This window comes from Scomber japonicus, chromosome 15 (genome assembly GCF_027409825.1).
Source record: "Scomber japonicus isolate fScoJap1 chromosome 15, fScoJap1.pri, whole genome shotgun sequence".
NCBI classification, from domain to species: Eukaryota; Metazoa; Chordata; class Actinopteri; order Scombriformes; family Scombridae; genus Scomber; species Scomber japonicus.
Genome location: NC_070592.1, coordinates 28,965,495 through 28,989,670, shown reverse-complemented (window position 1 = coordinate 28,989,670; position 24,176 = coordinate 28,965,495). Strand labels below are relative to the sequence as shown.

Genomic DNA, 24,176 nt, shown 5'->3' with positions numbered 1-24,176 from the left:
TAAAGTGTCCAGAGTTTGTAATTCACACACATGTGCAACATGAAGTACATACAGGTTGTTCACAGCTAAGTGTCTGTAGATATATATATAAACCAAACATGTGATGGATCATGTGGTACCTCACACATCCCAACAGTGTTCCCAACATGACAAGAGATTTGTTTGAAAAATGACTTAACTGGTGTCCTGAGATAAGACTGAAGACTTCACACACTGTCACTACATTCACAACACGACAGAGCAGCTTACTCAAAGGAATACTGTTATTAAATCCATGTGAACATACAGTAACCAGACTTCTATTCTACCTCCAACCTGAACTGTGAACCATGCACTGCTGATTTGATCTGGAGCTATGATACAAGACGCCTCCTGATTGTGTGTATATGTGTGATAGGCAGTGAGAGGACAGACAGTGTGCCTGGCTTATGTATTGTTCTAAAAGGGGGCTACTTAGTGGCAGTGTCAGTTTGTACCTTTTTCTGTCTTAAATGTCTCCATCTAGTAAGTGAAAACACAGAATATTCACAACATCACAGTAAATAAAGTTGAGCCTGTGGCAGTCTCAACAGTCATGTGTCTTCATTAAGTACCACAGGGAGATTCCACAGGGTTTGTACTTCATCGCTGGCTGTGCAAACAGAAGCTCCGTCACCATGGTGACCGTAGTACCTGGCCAGGGCCTTCCCATACCTCAGTCATAAAGTCTGGGTATGTTTTAGATAGGGGTGTTGGGTAAATGCCCATTAGAGCCTGTGAGTGCCCCGTTACAGACCAACCCACTGGCCTGTCCGTTACGCTTGCTCATGAACTGATTCCCCCTGAGGGCCTCCTGCTCCACAGGGGTCCTCCTGTCAGAGTCTCTGCTTGGAGTCCCTGACTGTGGGGCCGTCCGGCTGCGACAGCGCTGTCTGGCCACGTACAGGAACATGGTGATGAGCAGGCTGAGGCAGAGCACCAGCAGTACTGACACTATCACCAGCTCCTTCAGGTAGCTGGGGCCCCGTGAAGACAGCAGGGCCTCCCCGTCCCGAAGCTCTGCCTCCTTCTGCCCGGATCCCAAGGTCCACAAAGTGGTGAAGTTCCTAATCAGCTGTCTGGTGGTGACCCGGGTGTCACGTCCACCGCTGGTTGGAGTTGGTTCAGTCTCTTTCTGTATTGTTTCTGTTCTCTTAGGGTCCACAGATGTGTGAACCTGGGGCCCGTCAGCCCGCGTGGTGGGTAAAGGGGGTGACTGGGGTCGACTGTAGCTGGTTGGAGTTTGAGGCACGGGGCTGCTCTTCTGTTTGACGTGATAGATGGCCATAGTCTGCTGGTAGCCGTTCTCAGTGGACAGACAAAGGTAGTGGCCCAGCGTGGCCGGGGTTGCCACAAAGCTCAAACTGCCGTCCTCCAGGTGCAGGTACAGGTCTGAGGACAGCCGGCTGTTGGGACGTTCCCACAACTGCCGGGACAGTTGAGACGCGGCGGGACACTGCAGACGCACCACTTCGTTCAGAGACACCGACACCAGCTCACCTGCAGGACATGAGGCTGATATACAGATTACAGCTCAAGACCCTGCATACACCACTATAGAGTATCACCAGATACAAGACTGCTGATGGCAGGAGCTGCATTCATGTGCTCATTATCAAAGCAAAGGCTGCAAGCAGTCTCTTTTGTTCCACTGGCTCAGACTCATTACATACTCCATACACAGTGTGCCAGCTAACATGAGCAAATACATACACCTGTTTTATTGTGTAATCGGATCAGTGATAAAGAAGTGTTGGCAAGATAAGCAATTCAAAATATCTAAAAACTAGTTTTAAAAGCAGCATCAGGTTTGTTCAAATGTACATTTAGTATTTTTGTTGGTTTTATGTTAACCGTAAGACTGAATGCTCCTGAAAAAGTCAAATGGTGTAACCACAAAAGAATGATAAATATTACATATTTTATCACCTACAGAGTATTTAAGTGGACTTATACTAATAATGATTTCTATTAAAAATAAAATGTAAATGTTTCCTGATCTCCATGATTCTCCAGATGAAATGTAATATTTAGAACAATTGTATTCCATTAGCTTTATTTAATATAAAAGTTATAATGTAAGATCATACCAAACTAGTTGATATGGTGTTTTATTGACTAGTTACTGTTTTTAAGCAACGTTCAATTATTTGGTACAAAGTTTTTATGGTTACACCACTTAGACATTTTTACCATAATCCTCTAATATATTCTCTCTAAATGGATTAAAAGCAGAAATTTGATGCTGAGTCCACAAAAAAAGAATGCATGAAAGTTATTCATACGTTTATTTTCACATTTTAACTAAATTTAAACTAAACCTCATGGACACAAATAAACCTCACTGACCCGATCCTGAAAATGTCAGTGTTTCCTGCACTTGATCTTGTTATGGGAACTAAGTAGTTCTTGAAGTACTTGTACTTTTTGAATATTTAACACATTTTTTTTTTTAAACTTTGCTCTTCTTTTATATGTATTTGTACTTTTATATCATTACCGTGAAAAAAACTAACTAAAGTCACATGAAAAACTGTGAGAATGGAACAAAAGAAAGAGATCATCATCATCATCATCATCATCATCAGCAGCAGCAGCAGCAGCAGCAGCAGCAGCAGCAGCAGCAGAGGAGAAGCTGCTGGTGAGTCTGCAGCAGAGCTCACACTGTAAATGTTCTAAATGTACGCTGGCGGAGCATCAGGGGTGAGAGGGGCTGGGCAATACATTTAAGGATGATGTCATTATGTGTTTTGGTTATGTTTGCATTATAATAGGTACAATAACAGCTCATTAATCAGTGACTTAATGCACCATAACATTTATACTTTATTGACTATATTATTTATGCTTGTTGTAAGTGTACTGTTTGGTTGCTTTGTGTTGTACTTTCTAGTTGGAACATTTTTAAAAAATCAGTTAATTTAATGATGTAGCTAGCCTTTAACAATAAAATGACTGTCAATAAATAAAAAGGACTTTTAGTTCATTTTAGTTGAACTGTCTAATCTACAGTAACAGTTTACCATAAATGACAATCATCATATAGTAACCCCCCCCCCCCCCCCCCCCCCCCACCACCACTTAAAGCAGTAAACTGACCTACTTTTGACTTTTACCTCTACCTCCAGCACTCTTTCCATCTCCAGCAGTATTTGACCAGCTTGAGCAAAGCAAAGCATTAGAGATAGTTCAGTATCAGTGTCTCTTACCTGCAGGAAGGTTGTTAGGACCGAATCTGGCTCTGTGTGTTAATGGAAAACATGCTTCTTCAACATTCCCTCTGTCAATGTCCTGGCCTCTGAGGAGGGAAAACACACATAAATCTATTATATCAATATTGTGATATTTTATAGATATGATCTTAGATTTTGAATATAGTACTATTGTGATATGGAATGGGTGTTGTCTTTTCCTGCTTTAAAGGCTGCAATATAGTAAACATGTAACAGACTGTTCTATTATCTACCTTTACCCACTTCATTATATCTACATTACTGTTGATTAGTTATCATAAATCTCATTGTGTGAATATTTAGTGAAAGCATTGATAGTTATCAATTAAAATATCAATATGGAGGTATTTGGTCAAAATATTGTGATGTTTGATTCTGCTCATATCACCCAGGCCTCCAGTCAACACACACTGCTACAGCTACACACATTTACTGCTGATGGATGCAGTCGGGGGTCAAACACAAACATGCTGAGACTGTCAAACTCAGCCCAAACATCAGCTGATTCTCAGTTGAGGTCAAGATAAAGGAAACGAGTCAGTGAGGTCAGGTTGATCTCATGGTTGATCTCATGGTTGATCTCATGGTTGATCTCATGGTTGATCTCATGGTTGATCTCATGGTTGATCTCATGGTTCAGTATGATGCTCTGGTTTACATGTGCTCATTGGTCACTAACAGCACAACACACACTGGATGCTCAGTTCTTTACATACTGTTCATATTCTGACTCATAATTAGTCTCTACACTAATTCACATTCATACATTTCCCATCAGTTATTAATAAATGTTTGATTCATCTTCTGGAAAAAAGACATTCTCAGTCACTATTTTATGGTCTTAGTCCAGCTAAAAGAAATGTGTACAGGATGTTTTTACAGCTGTCAAATGTAAAAATGGGTCAAATTTGACCCTGAACAGAATGTGAAGGTTAGAGTTAAGGAAAAGACAAAAACTTAACCTGAATACTTGAGAGAATAGTGTCATCATGCTCTGAACATCTGATTTTCTATAGTTGCAATAACTATTTGCTTGTGCAATATTAAGGGAAATTGTGCAATGTTGACAACAGCATGTGGAATGAATGCGCACGTGTGTGTGTGTGTGTGTGTGTGTGTGTGTTTGTTATATGTTTCAGCTGTTTAGTTTTAGTACTAATATTTTTGTTGTAGTTACACTATCTTTTATAAGCACCTTTTTAAACTTGTGGCACCAATAAGGATAGGACCCACCTTTTGAAGCATAACAACCAATCAAAAATGACAAATGACAACATGTGACTGAGAAGTAATCAATGTCTGTGAGGATTCTCAGTCATCCAGGAATCTAAAGGAATCCAGAATCAATAATCTGAACCAATTCTGGTTGAATAACTCAGCATGTCTACATTTACCAAAAATGTCACCTGATGAAATGTCTGTTACTTTTTCAGTTAACTAGATGGGCTCTATGTTTCATCAGGAGCTTTGATGTCCACAAAAGAGGGAGAAGAGGAACATTATTATCTATCTATCTAAGTCAAGAAATGCTGCTTTGTCAAGGTGCAAAAGTGAAAGAGTTGATTATAGTGGCTACATGATTAAAAACAAGAGCAACACGCTCTTCCAAGAGGGTCACGTATCACTCTTGTGGTACTCACAGGCTGGTCTGGATGCTAGAAGTCTCCACACAGGCTCTGCTGGCAGGGTCCCAGCCACAGAAGGGGTCTCTGGACAGAACACACTGAGCACAGGTCCAGTAGAAAGAGCAGTTGGCTGTTGGGACCCTCATCACACCCTCTGATGTGCCCACATAGATCATACCCTGCAGATACAATGAGATAAAAACCATTAAAAGAGTTCAGTCATTCTAATCCTTCACAGAGCAGCAGCATCACATACAGTATATGTTTACTGGTGGTGTAACTGTATGAATCAGTGAGGTGATTCAACCTGGATGAGTCTCTCAGCTTTCAGTGATTATCATGTTTATCAGTGAAAAACAAGTAGAAACAAAGTGTTTCACTGAGTCATTCGTTCATTCAGCTGTCAGCCATCAAGCTTCAAATTACTACTTATATGGGTCAATGAGGTTTTTATTGTGTCCATGTGGTTTAGTCAAATTTAAAGGAGTTAAAATGTGAAAATAAATGTATGAATAACTTCACACATTCTTTTTTTGTGGACTCAGCATCAAATTTCTGCTTTTAATCCATTTAGAGAGAATATATTAGAGGATTGTGGTAAAAATGTCTAAGTGGTGTAACCATAAAAACTTTGTACCAAATAATTCAGCTTGCTTAAAAACAGTAAACAGTAGTTTGTCATGACCTTACATTATAACTTTTATATTAAATAAAGCTAATGGAATACTATTGTTCTAAATATTACATTTAATCTGGAGAATCATGGAGATCAGGAAACATTTACATTTTTATTAAATGAAGTCATTATTAGTATAAGTCCACTTAAATACACTGTAGCTGATCACATATTTAATATCTATCATTCTTTTGTGGTTACACCATTTGACATTTTCAGGAGCATTCAGTCTGACTTTTGGTAAAATGGTGCAAATGTCATTTAAATGATATAAAACCAACAAAAATACTAAATGTACATTTTAACAAACCTGATGCTGCTTTTAAAACTAGTTTAACTGGTTTATGAATTCATCATCTTGCCAACCCTTATTTATCACTGACCTACATACAGAAGTTTTTATAGATAAATTCTCTGACTTGTGACTTTTATTGAACCAGAATGTTATTAATCTTATTTTTGCTGTCTATTAAACTATGCAGCTTGTAGTTTTGTACCTTTAATTTACTTTTTCAATCTAACCCAGTCAGACATGGGTTCTCCTCTTGTATGCAGTCATATTCTCAACCTTATCTCAACTTTTGGTGTTCCAGTCTCAAATATCCAGATAAAGCATGTCAGTTTATTTGGTCACTCCCCTCTGTCCCTCCTAACCCCATTTGATCAGGTCTATGACCCCTTTCACTGCCAGGCTGTTCCCTGCTGCTGTTAAAACTCCCCCAGAAAAGCAGTTTACATGATCCAAATCCATTTGCATAAATATTTTAGACTCAACTGCCATAAAACTGCATGAATGCAAATAGAAAAAAGATAAAGTCCTAGTGTTCTACCAGCCTCTGAGAGACTGTTTGGCTAAATATGAAGTGAGAGTGTGTCAGAGCAGAGAGTGCTAAATATTTTCCTGATATGATCTCCAAACACACCCATAGACTCAGAGTCTTATTAAATACAATAAATACAGGGACACTCCCCTTCTACAAGCTCTAGAGTTAAACTAATGCTCCTCAAGTTTGAACTCATCTCTCTGCTCACTGACCTCATTATGAAAGCTATGAAACACAGCTCATTATTCCCACAACTGCTTTTTATAGCAGTGCTAGAAATGACTGGTCTCACTATTTTATCAATTTGTCTTCAGCTTCAAAAAATCACTATTTTAATTCTATCCAATCTCTATGCTGCTTTTGACACAGCTGATCCCTTCATCCTCCTGGATCAGTTTGAGCACATTCAGGCCCAGGTCAAGGTCCAGGTCCAGGTCCCTTCATTGGTTTACCTCCTACCTCCAGTACAGATCAGTATCTGTTAGAATTAATAGTGTCCTCATCCTCTACACTGATGCCAACCTGCTCATCAGGAGACTAACATACACACATTCATACATCGTTGAAGCAATTTGTGGTTCAGTCTCTTGCCCAAGGACACATCAACATGAGGACTGGAGGAGCCCGGAATTAAACCACTGATCTTCCAATTAGTGGACGACCCACTCTACCTCCTGAGACACAGCTGCCCATGTAAAGTCTTTTTTTCTGCAGCTAAACCAGAACAACTGGTCCTAATCTCTGGTCCAGCAGACTTCCTCCCATCCATAATGAACAGTGAACACTACTGGGTTTGTATCGTCATCAACTCTCATGAAAGAAATCTAGATGTTATATTTGATTCCGGTTTAAAATGTGATGAACAAATCAGCTGTGTTGTCAGTACCAGTTTCTTCATGTTTGTTTAAGTTGTGATGAAATGACTCTACATTAATATGCACTTTCATCTTTTCCACACTTTACTTCAGCACACACTTGATATTCTCTGCCTGTAGTTTTTTATTTTGTTTCATTTGAAGCTACACTGCTCTCAGGTGTGCAGTGGAGGAACAAAGTAAACAGTTTAGGAAATGAACTGATAGAACTGTGGCTGAGGATGACCACACATCCAGCTTTACACTGCTATTTAACAAGGTATCCAGTCTAAATCTGACTTAAAGGAAATAATAAAGCACCTTTGGTATGGACAGCTTCAGACTCTTGACAGGCTGAGGTTTCTCAAACACCTGGATCTCCTCAATAATGTGGGCACCACTCTGCAGCAACACCACTTTGTGTAGGTAACCCGACTCTGAAACAAAGTTAGTGAGAAAACAAAGTACATGTTTAAACAGTGGACTGATGTAATACTGCATGATATACATGGAGCTGATAGGAACATTGTATTATAGTGTTTTGATGGTAACCCAGCCAGCATGTCCATGTGGGCCCCATAAGGGTTACATTTGGGCTGCAATATAGGTTCTTAGTGGGTTTGTCTGCAGTTTCCATGGTGGCCCCAACTTACCTATATGGGCTTCAAGTGGGTTCTGACTGGGTTTCAGGTAGGTGAGCCCATGTTTCTGAAACAATATGGGGCCCATACAATTTGCCCTGTTTACGCCCATGCCCACTTAGCACACTTACATCCCTCATGGGGCTCATACAGTCATCCCACGAAGGCTTCACATGTGGGACCCATATTACTGAAACCACGTGGAACCTGCAAAATGTGCCCAGTTCAAGCCCACTCAGTACCCACGTAGCCCACATTTAACCCATGCGGGACCCACATGGACATGCTGGATGGGAACTTGTCTGAGGTGAGTTCTGACACAAAACATCACAAATCAGCATCATCAGCATTTGAACCTATGCTATGTAATGCTATTCAACTCCATCCCTACTGTGTTGCAGAGCTTAGGCACTTGAATAAGACAGCAGGGTTGTGTGCCAAGTAAAGTGAGTGAGGAGGATAAAGGACACACTGTCACATATGTGCTACCTGTGAGTAGGAAGAGGACAGTGTACTCTCTGTTGTTGGCAGCTTGGACTCTCTGGACAGTCAGGTGGCTGTAGTTGTGTTCTGTAGACACCATGGTCAGACTTCTTCCCACCGGCCGAACACTGTCGTCTGCTAGGAAGTTCTCTTTGACGAAGCGCAGAGCGTTGTCTGAGGCGTTGTGCAGGCCACACTAACACACAGAGAGCAACACACAATGATGACTGATGACACTGGTCACAGTTCAGATGCATTAAAAGGACATCTACATGGTGAGGAAAGCAAACCACTTTTATGGAACTTGGATCTCTCTCTCTCTCTATAATGTTCCCTTCCCTCACAGCACAGTCTGTTATACACTCTGCACATACTCTCATACAGCTGGCTTACAGTTAGTCTTAAGTCTGAACACACTTTCTCATTCAAATGAATAGCAGTCCAAATGTTTAACTGCTTCTATAAATCAAGAAGCCATTTCCTTGCATCAGTTAACATCCTGTTCATGTTTTCCTTCCAGTCTTATCAGCTGTTATCATTAGAAAACATGACTCCACAGCTGTTTGCACAGTAGTAAGCAGACAGAGAGACGTTTAAAAGTTGACTCGGCAAATAGTCATCGTCTCCTCGAACACGATCATCAGTCAGCACAAGCCTGACGTGTGTTCAAACTGCACTGAGTACTAAAGGTCAAATCTTTTGTTACATCAGCTCCCACTACCTCACCTGCCCTGCCCACTACATCCAATCCTGTGTCTCCCTAAACCATTGCCACTCCCCCCTGTGGTTCTCTCTATCTCCCTCCCTGTATGTCTGTGTGAGTCAGAGCAGAGTCCCACCAGCTGCACCCCATTCCATAATGAAGATATATACTGATACTCAGCCTAGTCAGATATTAGCTGCCTCATCCTGGCAGTCTAAGCTTCAAGCCTCCTAGCCTTACATATGTGCCCAATTCTGCCCCAGCCTCAGCTTCAGCCCCAGGTTTCCAGGTCAGAGCTTCCCCCTGGCTTGCATCTCATTTCTCCCTCCTTATAATAAATAATCCTATTCTACCAGATTCCTGTCTCCTAACCTTTGTCTGCAATTAGGTTCACTTACTTCGCCCCTATATAATACCTTTAGTGTAATCATGTAATCTTTCTTTTTCTCAAAGAAATAAAAGTTTTCCTTTTTTTCACCTGTCAAACTTAATGCTAATAACTGAGTGCTCTGTTTTCACTGATAGGAAATGACAACAGAACAAATGGAAGACCAGAGTTGTAATAGAGTGGAACTACAGTCTCCTTCAAATTAGGAGCTACTGTTACTCAGCCAGTTTAAATTGCTAGAACATCTTAAAATGACAAACATTTGAAAGGCTGAATAAGAAAAACTGCCTCTCAAACTTTCTTTAATAAGTTGGGTTGTGAACTCAGCTTGTTAGAGTCACAGTCAGTAATGTCTTCATTTTCTTCCAAAAGAGCAGTCTCATCTCTGTTTCTTTCCATTTTCGTATCAATTACAAGCGACCACTTACCTCTCCTGGGTTTGCAACCTTCTCTTGAACCCGTGTGCTCCACTGTAGCGTGTCCCGGTTCAGGACTTTGTAGTTACCAGAGAAAACTGATTTGATGTCACTGAGGCGGAAAGAACACACTGCAGACTGTCCGGAGTTAACAGACCTGGTTAATGGAAATAAAACAATAGAGACAATATGAATATGAACTGCAGACTGAAATTCACATCAACTCATATACTGATCCTCCAGTATAAGGGTCAGTAATAAGGGTTATGTTAAAATGTTAAAAAAATATATTAAAATTAGATTTAAAAGCAGCATCAGGTTTGTTAAAATGTACATTTAGTATTTTTGTTGGTTTTATATCATTTGAAATGACATTTGCACCATTTTTTACCAAAAGTAAGACTGAATGCTCCTGAAAATGTCAAATGGTGTAACCACAAAGGAATGATAAATATTACATATTTGATCAGCTACAGTGTAGTTAAGTGGACTAATAATGACTTCATTTAAAACATGTAAATGTTCCCTGATGATTCTCCAGATGAAATGTAATATTTAGAACAATAGTATTCCATTATCTTTATTTAATATAAAAGTTATAATGTAAGATCATGCCAAACTAGTTGATATATTGATTTGCTGTTTTTAATCAAGTTGAATTATTTGGTACAAAGTTTTTATGGTTACACCACTTAGACATTTCTAACCATAATCCTCTAATATATTTTCACATTTTAACCCCTTTACATTTGACTAAACCTCATGGACACAAATAAAACTCACTGACCCGATCCTGAAAATCCTGAAAAATATTTCCTGTATGGAGTATGAAATGACGGAGGTAATGAACTGATCTTACTTAATTTTTAAAACAAATGAAGTGTTTCTAAATTTCTACATTTACATTTTAAAGCATTTTGTCAATATTGATCATAACATATCCTAAAAACAACCATTTTTTGACAAATGAAATTTGTTACGAACCATAATGTTGTGCTGCAATAGTGGATCATATTTATTACACATTTTAATTGACAGTGGACAGTGTTGCAGTGGACCAGGTACAATATAGATCATGTAATGGCTATTACTGACCACTGAGATGTGAAGATGCCATAAAAGAGTGTGTCATCTGCAGGAGCTCCGTCTACTGGTGGGAGGCTGTCTATGTCCTGGATCACATTGTAGGGCAGCTCATTGTCAGCCTGGCACAACAGCTGAGCTTTGGCAAACGTAGTCCAGCGTCGCTGCAGGGTCCGCTGGCCTCCGACATCACTCTGACACATGAGAGGAGAAGAAAGCATCAAGCACAGCACTGCACTAAAGGTATACTATGTAGGAGTTTTCCAAAAAAACCCCCAAAAAACAAAGAATATAAAGACTCATACAAAAGTAATGACTCTCAATCATCACTTTAACCCACTACAAGTGTGTGGTGGTATATTTATCTATACAGAGGATCTACTCTCTGACTGTAATTCATTCTTTTCTTATTATTTTGTCGTGTTTAGAATACATCTGAGGGTCAACCTTTGGCCCCTAGCCAATAACAGCACCCAGGTGTGAGGTCAGGAATCATAGAGTAATGACCAGGTTACATTGTTGTGTTTTTATCTGATTTGGTGCTTCTCCATCTCCCTCCTCTGCTTCATGCTGCTTCTTTTCAGCCTGTATATTGTCATACTATATACCCATCCTAACTATTGAGGAGCAGTGGGCATGCTTCATGCTTCCCTTAGGGGCTTCGTAAGTCTATACTCTTTGACTTCCACATCTGTATTCTCTGTCTTACCATATGACCCCCAACAAGCAAAGTGATCTCAGAGGTTTCTCAATACACTTACATTTTCACTATACTGTGTGATTTTAACACATGTAGACTTAGCTTTTGAAAACAGTAATGGTACTGATAGTGTTGCATATCAGCTAACACTGTACAGCTTATAACTTTTAAAAAGGTGGCCATCCCACGTGCATACCAGGAACAGTACACGTTTTCTTACCATGCAGATCTGAGAAACACGAGAGACGATGAATTTGTCGATGAAGTCGTACTCTCTGCCCACTTCACTGAAGAAGAAGTAGATTTTCTCCTCATCAGGGATGAAACTGGAGCTGATGAAGGTTGGATCTATGGAGTAACGAGAGTGTGCCACACATGTAAGTTTGTCTGATATAGTATGACAACATCGTAACAGCTGGAAATAGAAGCAACTTGATCACATTAAAATATAAGGAAATATAAGGATATGTTAGAGCTTATCAACATGTCAGTGATGCTAGACAAAACTGCCATAACTCCCATTTACTGTGAAGCAAGTCATGACACAAGACGAGAGAAATATTTATCGTTTGTCACTAGATGTCGTGTTATCTTTAATTCATCACATGTTGACTCAAATCAAGAATTCGGTAGAATGTAGAAGGGTAGCGTAATACTCTTAAACTGTACCTTTTGACTCAAGTATCATTGGGTAACTCACTCACCCTCCAGCCATCCTAACGTATCATCCAACTTCAGGTCAACTCGCCTGCCTTCACTGAGGTGTCTAGAGATCACTGGCCGGTTCCCCCTGTAGTCTGCCACTGTCCCAGTATACAGCTCTCCATCTGCATGACATCAGGAGCAAAATGAATGAAATATGAAGGATGCTTCATTCTAAAATAGGAAGGTGAGAGAAATAGAAAGAAATAGATGGTGAGTGACAGGGTTGATAGTTATATTCTGCAAAGGTTTAAATCTATCTGCAAAACTAGTTAGAATGAGTTAAGATCAATTATTATGCAGACGACACACAACTTTACATGACAGTTTTCCCCTGATAACATGAGCTCTTTGCACTTTTTCAACTGTTTCAGTGAAAGTAATCCCCCATCAGTTTTTAGTGTATCATTAGTCCTACTGTATAAGTAACTGTGCATAAAGTTTAGGCTAAATTATAGGTTTTATAAGGAGATGAACTATTTTTGGACTCATGCAGGATCAGGACATTATCATTTCTTTCCTCATACAATCTCTACACTGAACTGCACCTTCCTGTGACAATAACATCTGGTTTTGTGAAGATAACAAGATAATTATGTGTTATTACCATGCTCACTGAATTTATCTTACTCAGTCTGCCTCATTTTAACTTTAGATTAACTCTGGAATTTACAGTCACTGAGTACTTTATCAGGAACACTTCTGGTACAATACAACAGCTCTACCATAATTCTACTTTATGTTTATTATTGAGGTCATAGTAGGTTGTGATGTACTGAGCATATTGGTACATAACTGGTCCCTCATCACTTCTACTGGAAACACATCCAGAAGTAAGTATGGACGAGAGGAATGATCACAGAAATCATCATTCACATGGATATGCGAGTATTGTTTTGCAACACACTTGAACTAGAAATACATTACACATCCATGTCTGTCCAGACTCATAAGATTTGAAATTCACTTTAGGCTTTCTGTAAAGGCTCAAGTCCTGTTTATCCATGTAGATGGCTTGGTCAGATGGTCATCTGTCACTTTGCATAGACTGCAACATTGGTACATTTTAATTTACAAAGTGATCTCAGGCAACTTCCCTACATACATGAGTCAGAAGTTCTCACTCAGCACTTTCACAACCCCAGATCACGCATTCAGCTTCATTTCAAAGTTTGTTCTGTCAGAACTGAAACTGGAAAAATCAAGCCTCTCTCATCATGGTCCCTGGTCCTGGAACCATCTTCAGACCAAACTAAAGCTTGACACCCTCATCCCTTTAAATGATTTTAAATGTAGGATAAAAGATGCAGTCACTGCTAGCTGCAGTTGTCTCAACTGAACAAGAACATGTGCCTATTTATTACTGTCTGTTGTTCTGATTTGTATTTTGCACTTTTATATATTGTTACGTTGTTGTTGTTGTTGTATGTGTGATGCTGGCAACTGATCCTGTCCTAGCCAAGTCTCACTTGTAAAAGAGGTTTTAATCTAAATGTGACTTTCTGGTTAAATAAAGGTTACATTTGTAGGGAAGACATTGAAGATCACAAAATGTTTATGACCAGTTCAGTATCTGACCACATGTGAAATACAGTAACAATCTGCCCCTCTATTCCTGAGTTATGGTTTTGAATAATGGGCAGAGAAGTGTTTTTGCAGAACATTATTATGCTGTAGTGAAGTTGACCTTTGACCTTTTGGATATGAAATATCTTCACATGTTCGTAGTGTAGACACACTTTAGAGCGTTTAAGTGGTATCTTGTCTGCTGAACTGCTAAGCGCACTAACTCAAATTCACCATGGCTTCACCACCACAGACAGGTTGTAGCTGCTGTGGCAGTGGGCCAATCACATGTCACATTAAATCGAAGAAGGCTTGCGTTGATTGGCTGTGAGCAAGTCCATACAAAAAGTCATATTGTCTAGTTCTGGGTGCAAAAAGGATAGATTGCAGGTATAGTTTGACGGGAGATGTTTCCATACTACTTGGTATCTATTTATTTCTATCAATAAGATAAGATATTCCTTTATTAGTCCCATAATGGGGAAATTTGCACATCAGTCCACTGTAATACAGCTTTCACAACCAGACGTTCCTGAGATATCGTGTTTATGAGAATGGGACAGGCGGACAACTTGAAAACACAATGCCTGTGGCCATGGTTGTTGCCAGCAAGGAGACATAAAAATGGTGCCCATTGAAGCTCATTTTCTGGACCACTTTACGCCATGTGACTTCCAAAAACACCTGTCAAATCTGTACGATTGATCATGCAGTAATCTACGGTTATGACTTAGCTTTCAGTAATCCCAAAGGAGCTTTCCCATGACAAGAGCCCAGTGCTGCTCAGTGTTACCTCTCCTGGCACACAGAAAAAGGACTGAACGCTTTTGTGATGGCACAAAAAGGTCAGAGTCTAACTAAGTTTAAAGAGTCTGCAGTATGCTGAGTCAGACCTCAGTGCCCCCTCCATGACTAAATAAAAAGTGTGCACACTGTGTGAAATAAGTACATTTTCATGTACACCTTAGTGTAATGTTAATGTATACTGAGTTCTCAATATAAATGTAGATTTATCTTTAATTAAGCACTTTTAACCAGTACAATAGGTTTTTTTTATCTTGCACTTTATAATCATCTCTACTGACCATTGGCTTTATTTTACTCTTATATCTCCTTTATATTGTCTTTTTATTGTCTTTTGTTCATTGCTTTATTACTTTGATGCTTTATATTGAGCTGCTAGAAACGTGAACATCTATCTATCTATCTATCTATCTATCCGAGTGCTACTAGGTAATGAACAATCTTCCTTTGTTGGGATATATTGTGCAACAGCATTGAGTAAGCAGAGCTGCTTAGCTAAATGCCAGATGGCTCATTCGTTGGAGATGGTTCACGAGTAAAAGATGCTGATGAGGAAACAGAAATCATAGAAACACAACTTCTCCACCTCCACTGTTTTGGAGCACAGTGGGGGTAACAGGATGTTTGGATGCAGCAGTGTGCTGGTGGTGCTCTCCCAGGTGAGCCTGGTGATGTAATCTCCTCCACACACAGGAAGAAGCACAGAGCTAATGGTGGCATCATTGTCTTACCTACGATGATGGCGGTGTTGCGTTGGTAGGGGTCATACGGGCAGCGACCTCTTCCTTCATCAGGCTTGAGGCTCATCATTAAAGACTCTGTGTTCTGGACAGAAAGGAGGGAAAGAAATCAAGCTGATGTGAATGGAGAAATCAAATCATCCACTTTTAAAGTCCATGTAAAGTAAGAATAAATATGTGTTATGAGTTTGACATACCACAGAAAAGTGTGTTGTTAACCACCCTACCAAATTTGAATGATTAAAAAAATCACCAAATATATGAAATTAGGCTTCAAAGTTGTGTAATAATCAGCCTCTTTCTCCGCTACCAAACATTGTGTGAGTGCCCGCCCAGTTCGCTGAAACCCCGCCCCCTACCAAGTGTCACCTGTCAATCAAAGTCACCACCTCTACCAGAAACATGGACGCTACTTCTGAGAGCTTTCTGCTGCTAACTCACCTGCTAGCCCAGTGGCTAACTTGACGGCTGACTCAGCTGCTAGCTCGGCGGCTAACTCGGCTGCTAGCTCGGCTGCTAGCTCGGCAGCTAACTCGGCTGCTAGCTCGGCAGCTAATTCAGCTAACTGGCTAACGGTAGACTATAATAGTAGTAGTGTGCGCTGAATGTATTTATACTTCTACAGCAGCAGGGCGGGTTTATGCTAATCACCGCCAGTGATTTTCAGACCCGCCCACTAAATCCTGAACACAGAAATCTTGAAACACAGTTTGTGAAGCCTAGCTCCACAATTCAAATCTAAATGGTTGAAATGCTTTTTACATTTTTTTTAGAAATACATTTATGACCTATTTAATGTGTTTAGAAGAAAATGTCTGAATTCACTTTACATGGTCTTTAAATAAAACTTGCTGATGTAAAGAAACTTACAATATAGGTGCAGCGTGGACTGAAGGCAAACGTTCCACAGGCATAGATGTGGGTGGTGTTCAAGAACTGCAGCACACGGATGAAATTTGGACAGTCGGCCTGGAAAACATGTAAAAGATGTAAAACAGAACCCAGCAAGTAGAACCTTTGTATTCAAGAGATACAGAGAGCAGAGATATGTTCATTTACAGCAACCTCACTGTGTTGTTTCTTTGACTGATCACAGGAAATGTAATGTAGCTGTATAGCTGCATTTCCACTGCAGGAGTTCGTGGTAAAAGGAGGGGGTAGGAACTTCTACAGGAACCGTCCTCTCACTCGGCCCTCTCAGTGGCCGTGTCTCCACTGCAGAGTAGGACCCCTCGGCGACGTCATGAGTTTCGATCGCCACGTAATCATTGTGCGACAGTTCAATCAATGCCTGCACCTCATCATCGGTCCATTAGTCGTACATCTTCTTGCTGTTTTCTTGTTGTTTACAGCGGTGTCTACAAGGCTAATGCTCCCCTTCTGCTGGATTTTAAAAATGCTGGTTGTTTTGGTGCTTTCTGATGGTGTCAGAGCCTGCTAGGTTTAGCCAATCAGCGCCGGGTTAACCTCATGCCCTACCCAGGAGCTTTTCAGGGCCGAATGGAGTACCTACCCTGGAGTAGGTACTCCGTTGGCCCCCGTAAAGGTTCCTGTAAATGGCCCTGTGGGGGAGGTTCCTGCAGTGGAGACACACACCAACGGGGTTGGCCCCGTAAAATTCCCCCGAAGTTCCTGCAGTGGAAACGCACCTTATGTTACTGATAGTCTGGTCCTGTGTGTACTTACCATTTTCTTGCCTTTCATAGAACACTGTTCAAGGTCTTTCTCTGACGGGCTCCAGTCCAGCTGAAAGAGGAGAAGAGAGTCAAATTCATTAGTGTTGCACACACACGCACACACACACATGCATGCACACACGCCTTAGCATTTTCCATAAGCTATAGTTATTAGTTTTTGTCCATTATTTTATCAAGTTATTTTGTGACATATTTTAGAGAGATGCTACCCATTCATCATCATCATCAATTATTCATTATTCACCATTATTATTTATAGCTTTTATTCTATTCTATCCTTTTATGTATCTAACTGTTTAGTCTGTTTATTGAGCCTATTTATTGTATCATTTTAGTTGTTTATATTATTATGTCCTCGTATTAATTTTAACTTTTTAATTCTGGTTTGATTTTAATTTTTATTAAGCCATCTTTTAATTATTATTAGTTCCGTTTATTTATTTGATTTCATTCAGTCTCTGGTGTTTCCTCACTGCTTATTGCTGAGAGTGGAATAATGCTTCTTCTTCCTCAGTTTTCAGTTGCTTTCTTTCAAATGTGTATGCGTGAGAGTGTGTGTGTGTGTGTGTTTGGCTTTTGGTTTTGCTTCTGCTTTATTCTTGCTTGCCTTTATTATGTAAAGCACTTTGTGATACATTTTATTGTATGAAGTCAATTGTCAAATTGATTGATTGATTGATTGATTACCAGGACAGCTACATTGTTCTCACATCTCACATCATTGTATTATTTTCATGCAGGGTCTCACATGTTTCCAAATAAGTTTCTGACACACATAACTGACTCTTCTGTTTCATATTGTAATTCAGTGGATTATAAACATGAGTGATTGTTAGGCACACTGCAGCATCAGCCTCAAAACTGGACCAATGAGAATCCAGTCTGAATCAAATCATGGTGTCCATAATCAAAAGACATCATGAGATCAAACTTCTCATCTGACTCTAACAAACATTTGACAAAATGTCAGAGTTTATCTTTTAGAAACTGCAGTGACTCAAACACAGTGATTTCATAAAGAACTACATGTTATCTAACCATGCTTCTCTTCCTGGGCTTACACTTTACATATAATGTGCTTTTTCACTTTTTAATATTAGACTGTTGTGAAAAATCTTCAAATTCTCGGCATCACCTTTTCTCAATAAACATTTTTCAAAGGTAAATGGACTGGGACAGGTCTGTTTTTCTGTCGTCCAGAGTTAAAACTAAGCCTGGTGAAGCAGCGTACAGGTTTTTATGCTCCACATATCTGGAACAAACTTTCAGAAGTCTGCAACTCTCAGTTAAATCTGAAGACTCTTTGCAATAGGTTGCCACTGCTTTTTATCAAGTCCAAATGTTAGGGCTAATATCTTGCACTGCGCTGTAACTTTTTATTCTCCTGTTTTTATTTGTCTTATTGTATTTTAGCTTACTTTTATTTCCAATTTAACACTTTAAATCATATTTAAATGTGTTTTCATTTTGCCATGTGTTACTTTTATCTTTATTGGTGCATTTGATGTTTTATGGTAAATGGACTGTACTTATATAACACTCTTCTAGTCTTTCCCATTGCTATGCCAACAGTGTATGAATGTGTATGAATGGTTAGTTTCCTCCTGATGAGCAGGCTAGCACACTGTGTGGTAGCTCCTGTCATCAGTGTATGAATGTGTATGAATGGATGAATGTGACATGTAGTGTAAAAGTGCTTTGAGTGTTCATAATGACTAGAAAAGCTCTATATAAGTACAGTCCATTTACCATTTTAGCATATTTTGGACCACTCAAAGCACTTTTACACTACATATCACATTCACACACATTCATGACACTTCAACTGTTTTCACGGTTTAAACCTCGACTGACATTTCACCTGATTTCAGATCTTACCCTTTAATCTGTATATAAACACTATTCACTACTCACTACTTTAAGCTCTTCTATCTCACATGGCAGCTCACACTTCAAATCCTTTCAGGGCCTCTTTTCAACTCCTTTCAGCATTTCATCTTACACTGAAACTCCCACTAAACATCTGTTTGCACCTGTAATTTTCAGCATTGGTGCAATTTTCTTAGTCAGTAGGCCTAGTGATTAATCCTTATATATGTAGTTTGTGGCTAAAGATCCAGCAGTGCTCGCTCCCCCACCTTGCTCCTCAGTACGATGGCTTCTTTGAGGCTCACATCCAGCGCTAACACAGCATCCTGAGCGCCGACATACAGCATGTCTCCGTCCTCGCTGAGCAGCAGTGTGGTAGTGTTGCTGACATCAGGGCTGCTGAAGCGGGTGAGATGTCTCCCAGGACTGCCTGTTGATGCACAGCAGGTCAAACTGTTGATTAGTGGCTTTTATTTAAAACCAGAACAGGTTTACATTATCTGTCAATGAACTAGAACACCTAAAAAAACAAATGGACCGTGCAGAGAAAATGATCATGTATCTTGCAGTGATTTTACTCCCAATCTCTCATATGTCAAATCAGCTGTTTTGAAGAGTTATGAAATCATCCTTTACTGGAAAATGTATGAAAAGCCTTCAGACTAGACCAACATGTCCAAAAAACAACTCACACACACACACACACACACACACACACACACACACACACACACACACACACACACACACACACACACACACACACACACACACACACACACACACACACACGATGCAACATCTACCTCAGAAAACATTTGCACAGCTGTGTTTCATGTTTTGAAGCCTGCACTTTCCTACAATCTGCTTTTTTTCACTGCAGACATATAAAGCATGCTGGAGCAGGAAAAAGGTGCAATTAAAAACATTATTCATGACTAAAGTTTGACTGAGTTTTTCCAAAGTCCTGACCCTGGTGCTGTGCATTGTGGTTCATCACCATGGATACCTGAATAGAGCTGAGCTGTCATTCATGTCATCAGTTCCACCTGTATTTCTCCTGCTGTGACAAGTTTAAATGTCTGCTTGTGAAAGGATGTGTGTGTGTGTGTGTGTGTGTGTGTGTATCTTTTTGTGTCTTGTGAAAGCTGATATATTGACTCAAGTGATATCATTTGAGTCAGATCAAGTGACATCACATCAGTTAGGGTTAAGACTACAAGATTAAAAAGTTAAATCATCAGGGGGTGTGGAGTTAGAAAGTAGGGCCTGACTGATACTGCATTTTTGGGGGCGATACCAATACCAATATTAGGGAATAAAAAAAATTCAGACATATTGACCAATAATCTTATACAGAATATGTATTTTTGCAATGTGGATGTCAAATCCCTGTGATACAGACATGTAATGCAGGCATGATGTTTTACAGTTGAACTATAAACACAGTGCACTGAAACTGTAAACTTCACTGGGAATTTCATCATTATTAATTCCTATACATAATTAAACATATTAATAAACATGAATTAAGAAAAAGGATTAAATTCACCTAAAACACTGCCTATATAATGTAAAAAAAAAGAAAAAAAAATCTGTCAAAAGCCAGTATCAGTCAATAATATGGTCTGACTGATATATGAGTCTGTCTCTATTAGAAAGAAGTGAGGTTAATCTCTACAGTAGTTCTGCTGAATCATGTTTGATCCTCTTTTTAATAAACAATCCATCATGAGTGTGATAATGATGTTATATGAGTGTAATACTAAATCTGTAATAATCCTTCCTGTTGTCTTCAGAAAGAAAATCAAGCGTTAATTAAAAAAATAAAAAAATAATTAAAGCTGCAAACAGCGGTGAACGGGCCCTCGCCCCCCCCCATGCATGTCGGTTTACAGATACAATAGGGCTTTGAGCTGGTCAGCGCTCGGGCCCTAATAATACCATTCAAATGTGGCTGATGTGTTACTCACCCACAGGGAAGGAGACTCTGGGAGTCAGTGTTGTCAGACATGGGCTCAGGAAGCCCAGCAGAGCCATGGTGAGTGACAGCAGCCTGTGATTCTCCATTACAGCAGGAGTGAAGGGAGTGTGACCTCAGTGACAGTGAAGGTCTGCAGGAGAGCGCTGTGTCTGATGTTCATCCAGAGTGTCAAAGACTGGTTAGGAGGGGTGGAGGTCCTATCTGAAGCCACATCCTCTGGTTTCTACAGCAGACCATCACTGTATCTGAGACAGGCAGAGAAAGACACACACAGATGATATGGAGATTAAAGAAGGCTTGTTTCTTCTTGTTTCTTACTGATTCATTACAGTCCTATCTGGACACGTTTCAGTCTAGAGCCACAGGTTTATTTAGTCCAGTGATCCTCAGGTAGGATATATATCCATAAGAATATAGGATATTATCGGCCGATATTGACCTATCACAGATATATTGGTATCGGTATATGTTGTCTGATATGTGCGGATTAAAAAAAGTTATATAGTGAAATGTAGTCGGCGAGTAAAGCTGCAAATTCCTCCCTCAACATCTGTTGCCTCAGTAAAAATCTTATACACCCAAAATGAGTCAAAGTAAGCCACTCCATCGTACTGTGTGACAGCTGTTTCACCAACACAATAACTAATCACAGTGTGATGATGAAAGCGTGCCCGAACCCAGATCGACGACCATCATGCTCTGGCACAGTTCAAGCCAACCAGGCCTAGTGTGAGTTAGCCCTTAGTTAGTCTAGTTATAGTTATTTATAATGATTACATTCTCTGTATAGTTTGCTGTTTCAGAGCAATGATGTCATTTTATACAATAACGTTTATTGTCAGATGGTAAAATATCACTGGCTTCATTTCATATCTTTGTCAGAAATGTTTTTAAGGGATCATTGCAAAACAAATGTAAAACTATCTAAATTTCTTTACTCCTGAATATCGGTATTAGCATCGGCCTCAAAAATCCAGTATCAGTCAGTCCTACTATCCATATATTTCTCCAACATAGAAGATTCCTCTTGTGAATTCCTGTCAAGTCTTTTTTCCTGATTCTGCTGCTGTTTATTGCTCCAGGTGCATCTTGTTGACTTTTTAGTTCAGTGCTTTTGTATGTCTGATGTAAGCACACTGCAGACACAACTGACCTCAAACATCTATGCAGCTACATCATTCTTTTCTTTTCAGACAGCAGACAGCATGAGGGAGAGATAGGAGGGGTACGACATGCAAAAAAGGTTCCAGGAAGGAATTGAGCAAGAGACTTTGTAGCTATATGAAGTGAGCCTTAAAGGAAAGATTCACAGTTTTTTTAAGTGCATTCTAAAATATCAGTGTTCCTCTCTGTAATCAATCCCTCCTGTTCATACTGACTATTAAAAAGTTTCTTCAAATGTGCTTTCAATGGAAGTGGTGGAGGACTAAATCCACAGTGTGTCCACACACTCATTTAATGCAAACATGTCAAAAATCTTAACTTACTCTACACTTTAAAATACTTAAGAAACTGTCTTTGTCAGACTGCAGTTCTATGTGTTATGTTAAATTTAAAAAAACACACAGTGAAGAAGCTTTTTATATACTTACCTTTTTAGCCTGGCTTATGACTATATTTTATTTAAAGGTTGTATTATATTATATCCTTTTATTTATCTATTTTAACTGTTAAGTCTTTTAGTTTATTGAACCTATCTATTGTATCATTTAAGTTGTTTCTATTATTATGTCCTCCTATTGATAAACTTTTTAATCTTTGAACTTCGTATTTTTTAATTTTTTTGTTCCTTATTTATATGGTTTATTTCCTCACTGTAAAACTGCTGAGAGTGGAATAAAGCTTCCTCAGTTTTCATTCAGTTGCCTTCTTTCAAGTGTGTATGCATGTGTTATGTGTGAGAGAACGTATGTGTGTGTGTGTGTGTGTGTGTGTGTGTGTGTTTGCTTTGTTTTTGCTTGTCTTATGTAAAGCACTTTGTACTACATTTTACTGTAAGAGAAATAAAACTGCCTTGCCTTGACATTGTACTGTAAGAGAAGTGCTATATAAATGAAGCCTGATTGATTGATTGGTTGATAAATGGCCTGCACTTATAAACATATGTACTTATATAGAGCTTTTCTAGTCATTATGACCACTCAAAGCACTTTTACACTACATGTCACATTCATCCATTCACACACATTCATACACTGATGACAGGATGTACCACACAGTGTGCTAACCTGCTCATCAGGAGGAAACTAACCATTCATACAGTTGGCATAGCAACCGGAGATGGATTTTTGGATTTGGATTAAGTGTTTTGCCGAATGACACATCAACATGAGGACTGGAGGAGCCAGAAATCAAACCACCAATCTTCCAATTGGTGGACTGCCGCTCTACCTCCTGAACCAGTGCCCCCATTGATTGATTGATTGATTGATTGATTGATAAAGCCATCAGTTGTCTATAAGTAGGTGAAAATGTTTGGATCACATCATTTCCTTATGGATTGGTTGAAGTTGCATTATTTTAACAGTTAAAAGCAATGATCATACTGTATTTTAGATGTGATTGAGTGAGGTTGAAGACTAGAAAGTGATGTATGAATGTTAGTACACAGCTGATCATCTACTGACATAATTTATACACCACATGTCACTTATGTTCCATTAGCAGACACTATGATCCAACAGCATTACACATACATAGTTAAATGCCACAGAGCAACAACACATGCCTGCTAATAATCACTTCCACACATACCTCCACTTAAAACTGATCACTTTCACCACTATTATATTCACACATGTTCAGTCCACGAGGATTACACGAGGGAGGCAGAATATTAGGACCACCTGTTAACACAATGCACTCACTACAACACCAACAACTGCTCAACCAACCATTGTTCCATTAGCTCCTATAAAGCATGTGTATATACAGGAACTTGTTGCACTGACCGGACAGAATAGATTTGCAGCTGATTGCTTCCTGCGGTGTAAGTAGATGACAGTGAACGCACCACGAAGCTGACATTAACAGAAGCAGCTCAATACTATGACAGCAGCAAGGAGTCAGTTAAACAGTTAAAAGTTATCTATCATGTACGTCAGCGCTGATCAAACACGTGCTTCCCAAAGTTGAGCTCAACAGGCTCAAACCTGCTGCTAACAACACAT

The 24,176-nt window shown here is 39.5% G+C and overlaps 1 protein-coding gene across 2 annotated transcripts; it reads right to left on the bottom strand.

The window, feature by feature from the left end:
* Positions 1-342: 342 nt before the first annotated feature.
* Positions 343-24,005, bottom strand: sema4ab (sema domain, immunoglobulin domain (Ig), transmembrane domain (TM) and short cytoplasmic domain, (semaphorin) 4Ab). Of its 2 annotated transcripts, XM_053333756.1 has the most exons (15): positions 23,958-24,005; positions 20,996-21,251; positions 19,292-19,452; positions 17,143-17,202; positions 16,327-16,425; positions 15,448-15,541; positions 12,349-12,471; positions 11,865-11,992; positions 10,957-11,138; positions 9,874-10,018; positions 8,361-8,550; positions 7,552-7,667; positions 4,892-5,055; positions 3,228-3,316; positions 343-1,518 (listed from the first exon to the last, which is right to left on the bottom strand). In XM_053333756.1, exons 2-15 carry the CDS (start codon positions 21,090-21,092, stop codon positions 719-721), a joined length of 2,448 nt encoding a protein of 815 aa, XP_053189731.1. In that variant the 5' UTR covers positions 21,093-21,251; positions 23,958-24,005; the 3' UTR covers positions 343-718. The 2 variants fall into 2 exon arrangements, with proteins under 2 accessions (XP_053189731.1, XP_053189732.1); XM_053333757.1 differs by lacking the exons at positions 19,292-19,452; positions 20,996-21,251; positions 23,958-24,005 and adding an exon at positions 19,187-19,226 and having other exon boundaries at positions 343-1,533.
* Positions 24,006-24,176: the final 171 nt, after the last annotated feature.

Excerpts from the sequence above, each read along its gene's own strand:
- sema4ab (XM_053333756.1), bottom strand. The coding sequence starts at position 21,092 with ATGGAGAATCACAGGCTGCTGTCACTCACCATGGCTCTGCTGGGCTTC. Across the intron at positions 17,203-19,291 it reads CCATCGTACTGAGGAGCAAG|CTGGACTGGAGCCCGTCAGA; the intron begins GTGGGGGAGCGA and ends CTCCTCTTTCAG. Across the intron at positions 11,993-12,348 it reads TACGTTAGGATGGCTGGAGG|ATCCAACCTTCATCAGCTCC; the intron begins GTGAGTGAGTTA and ends GTTACTCCATAG.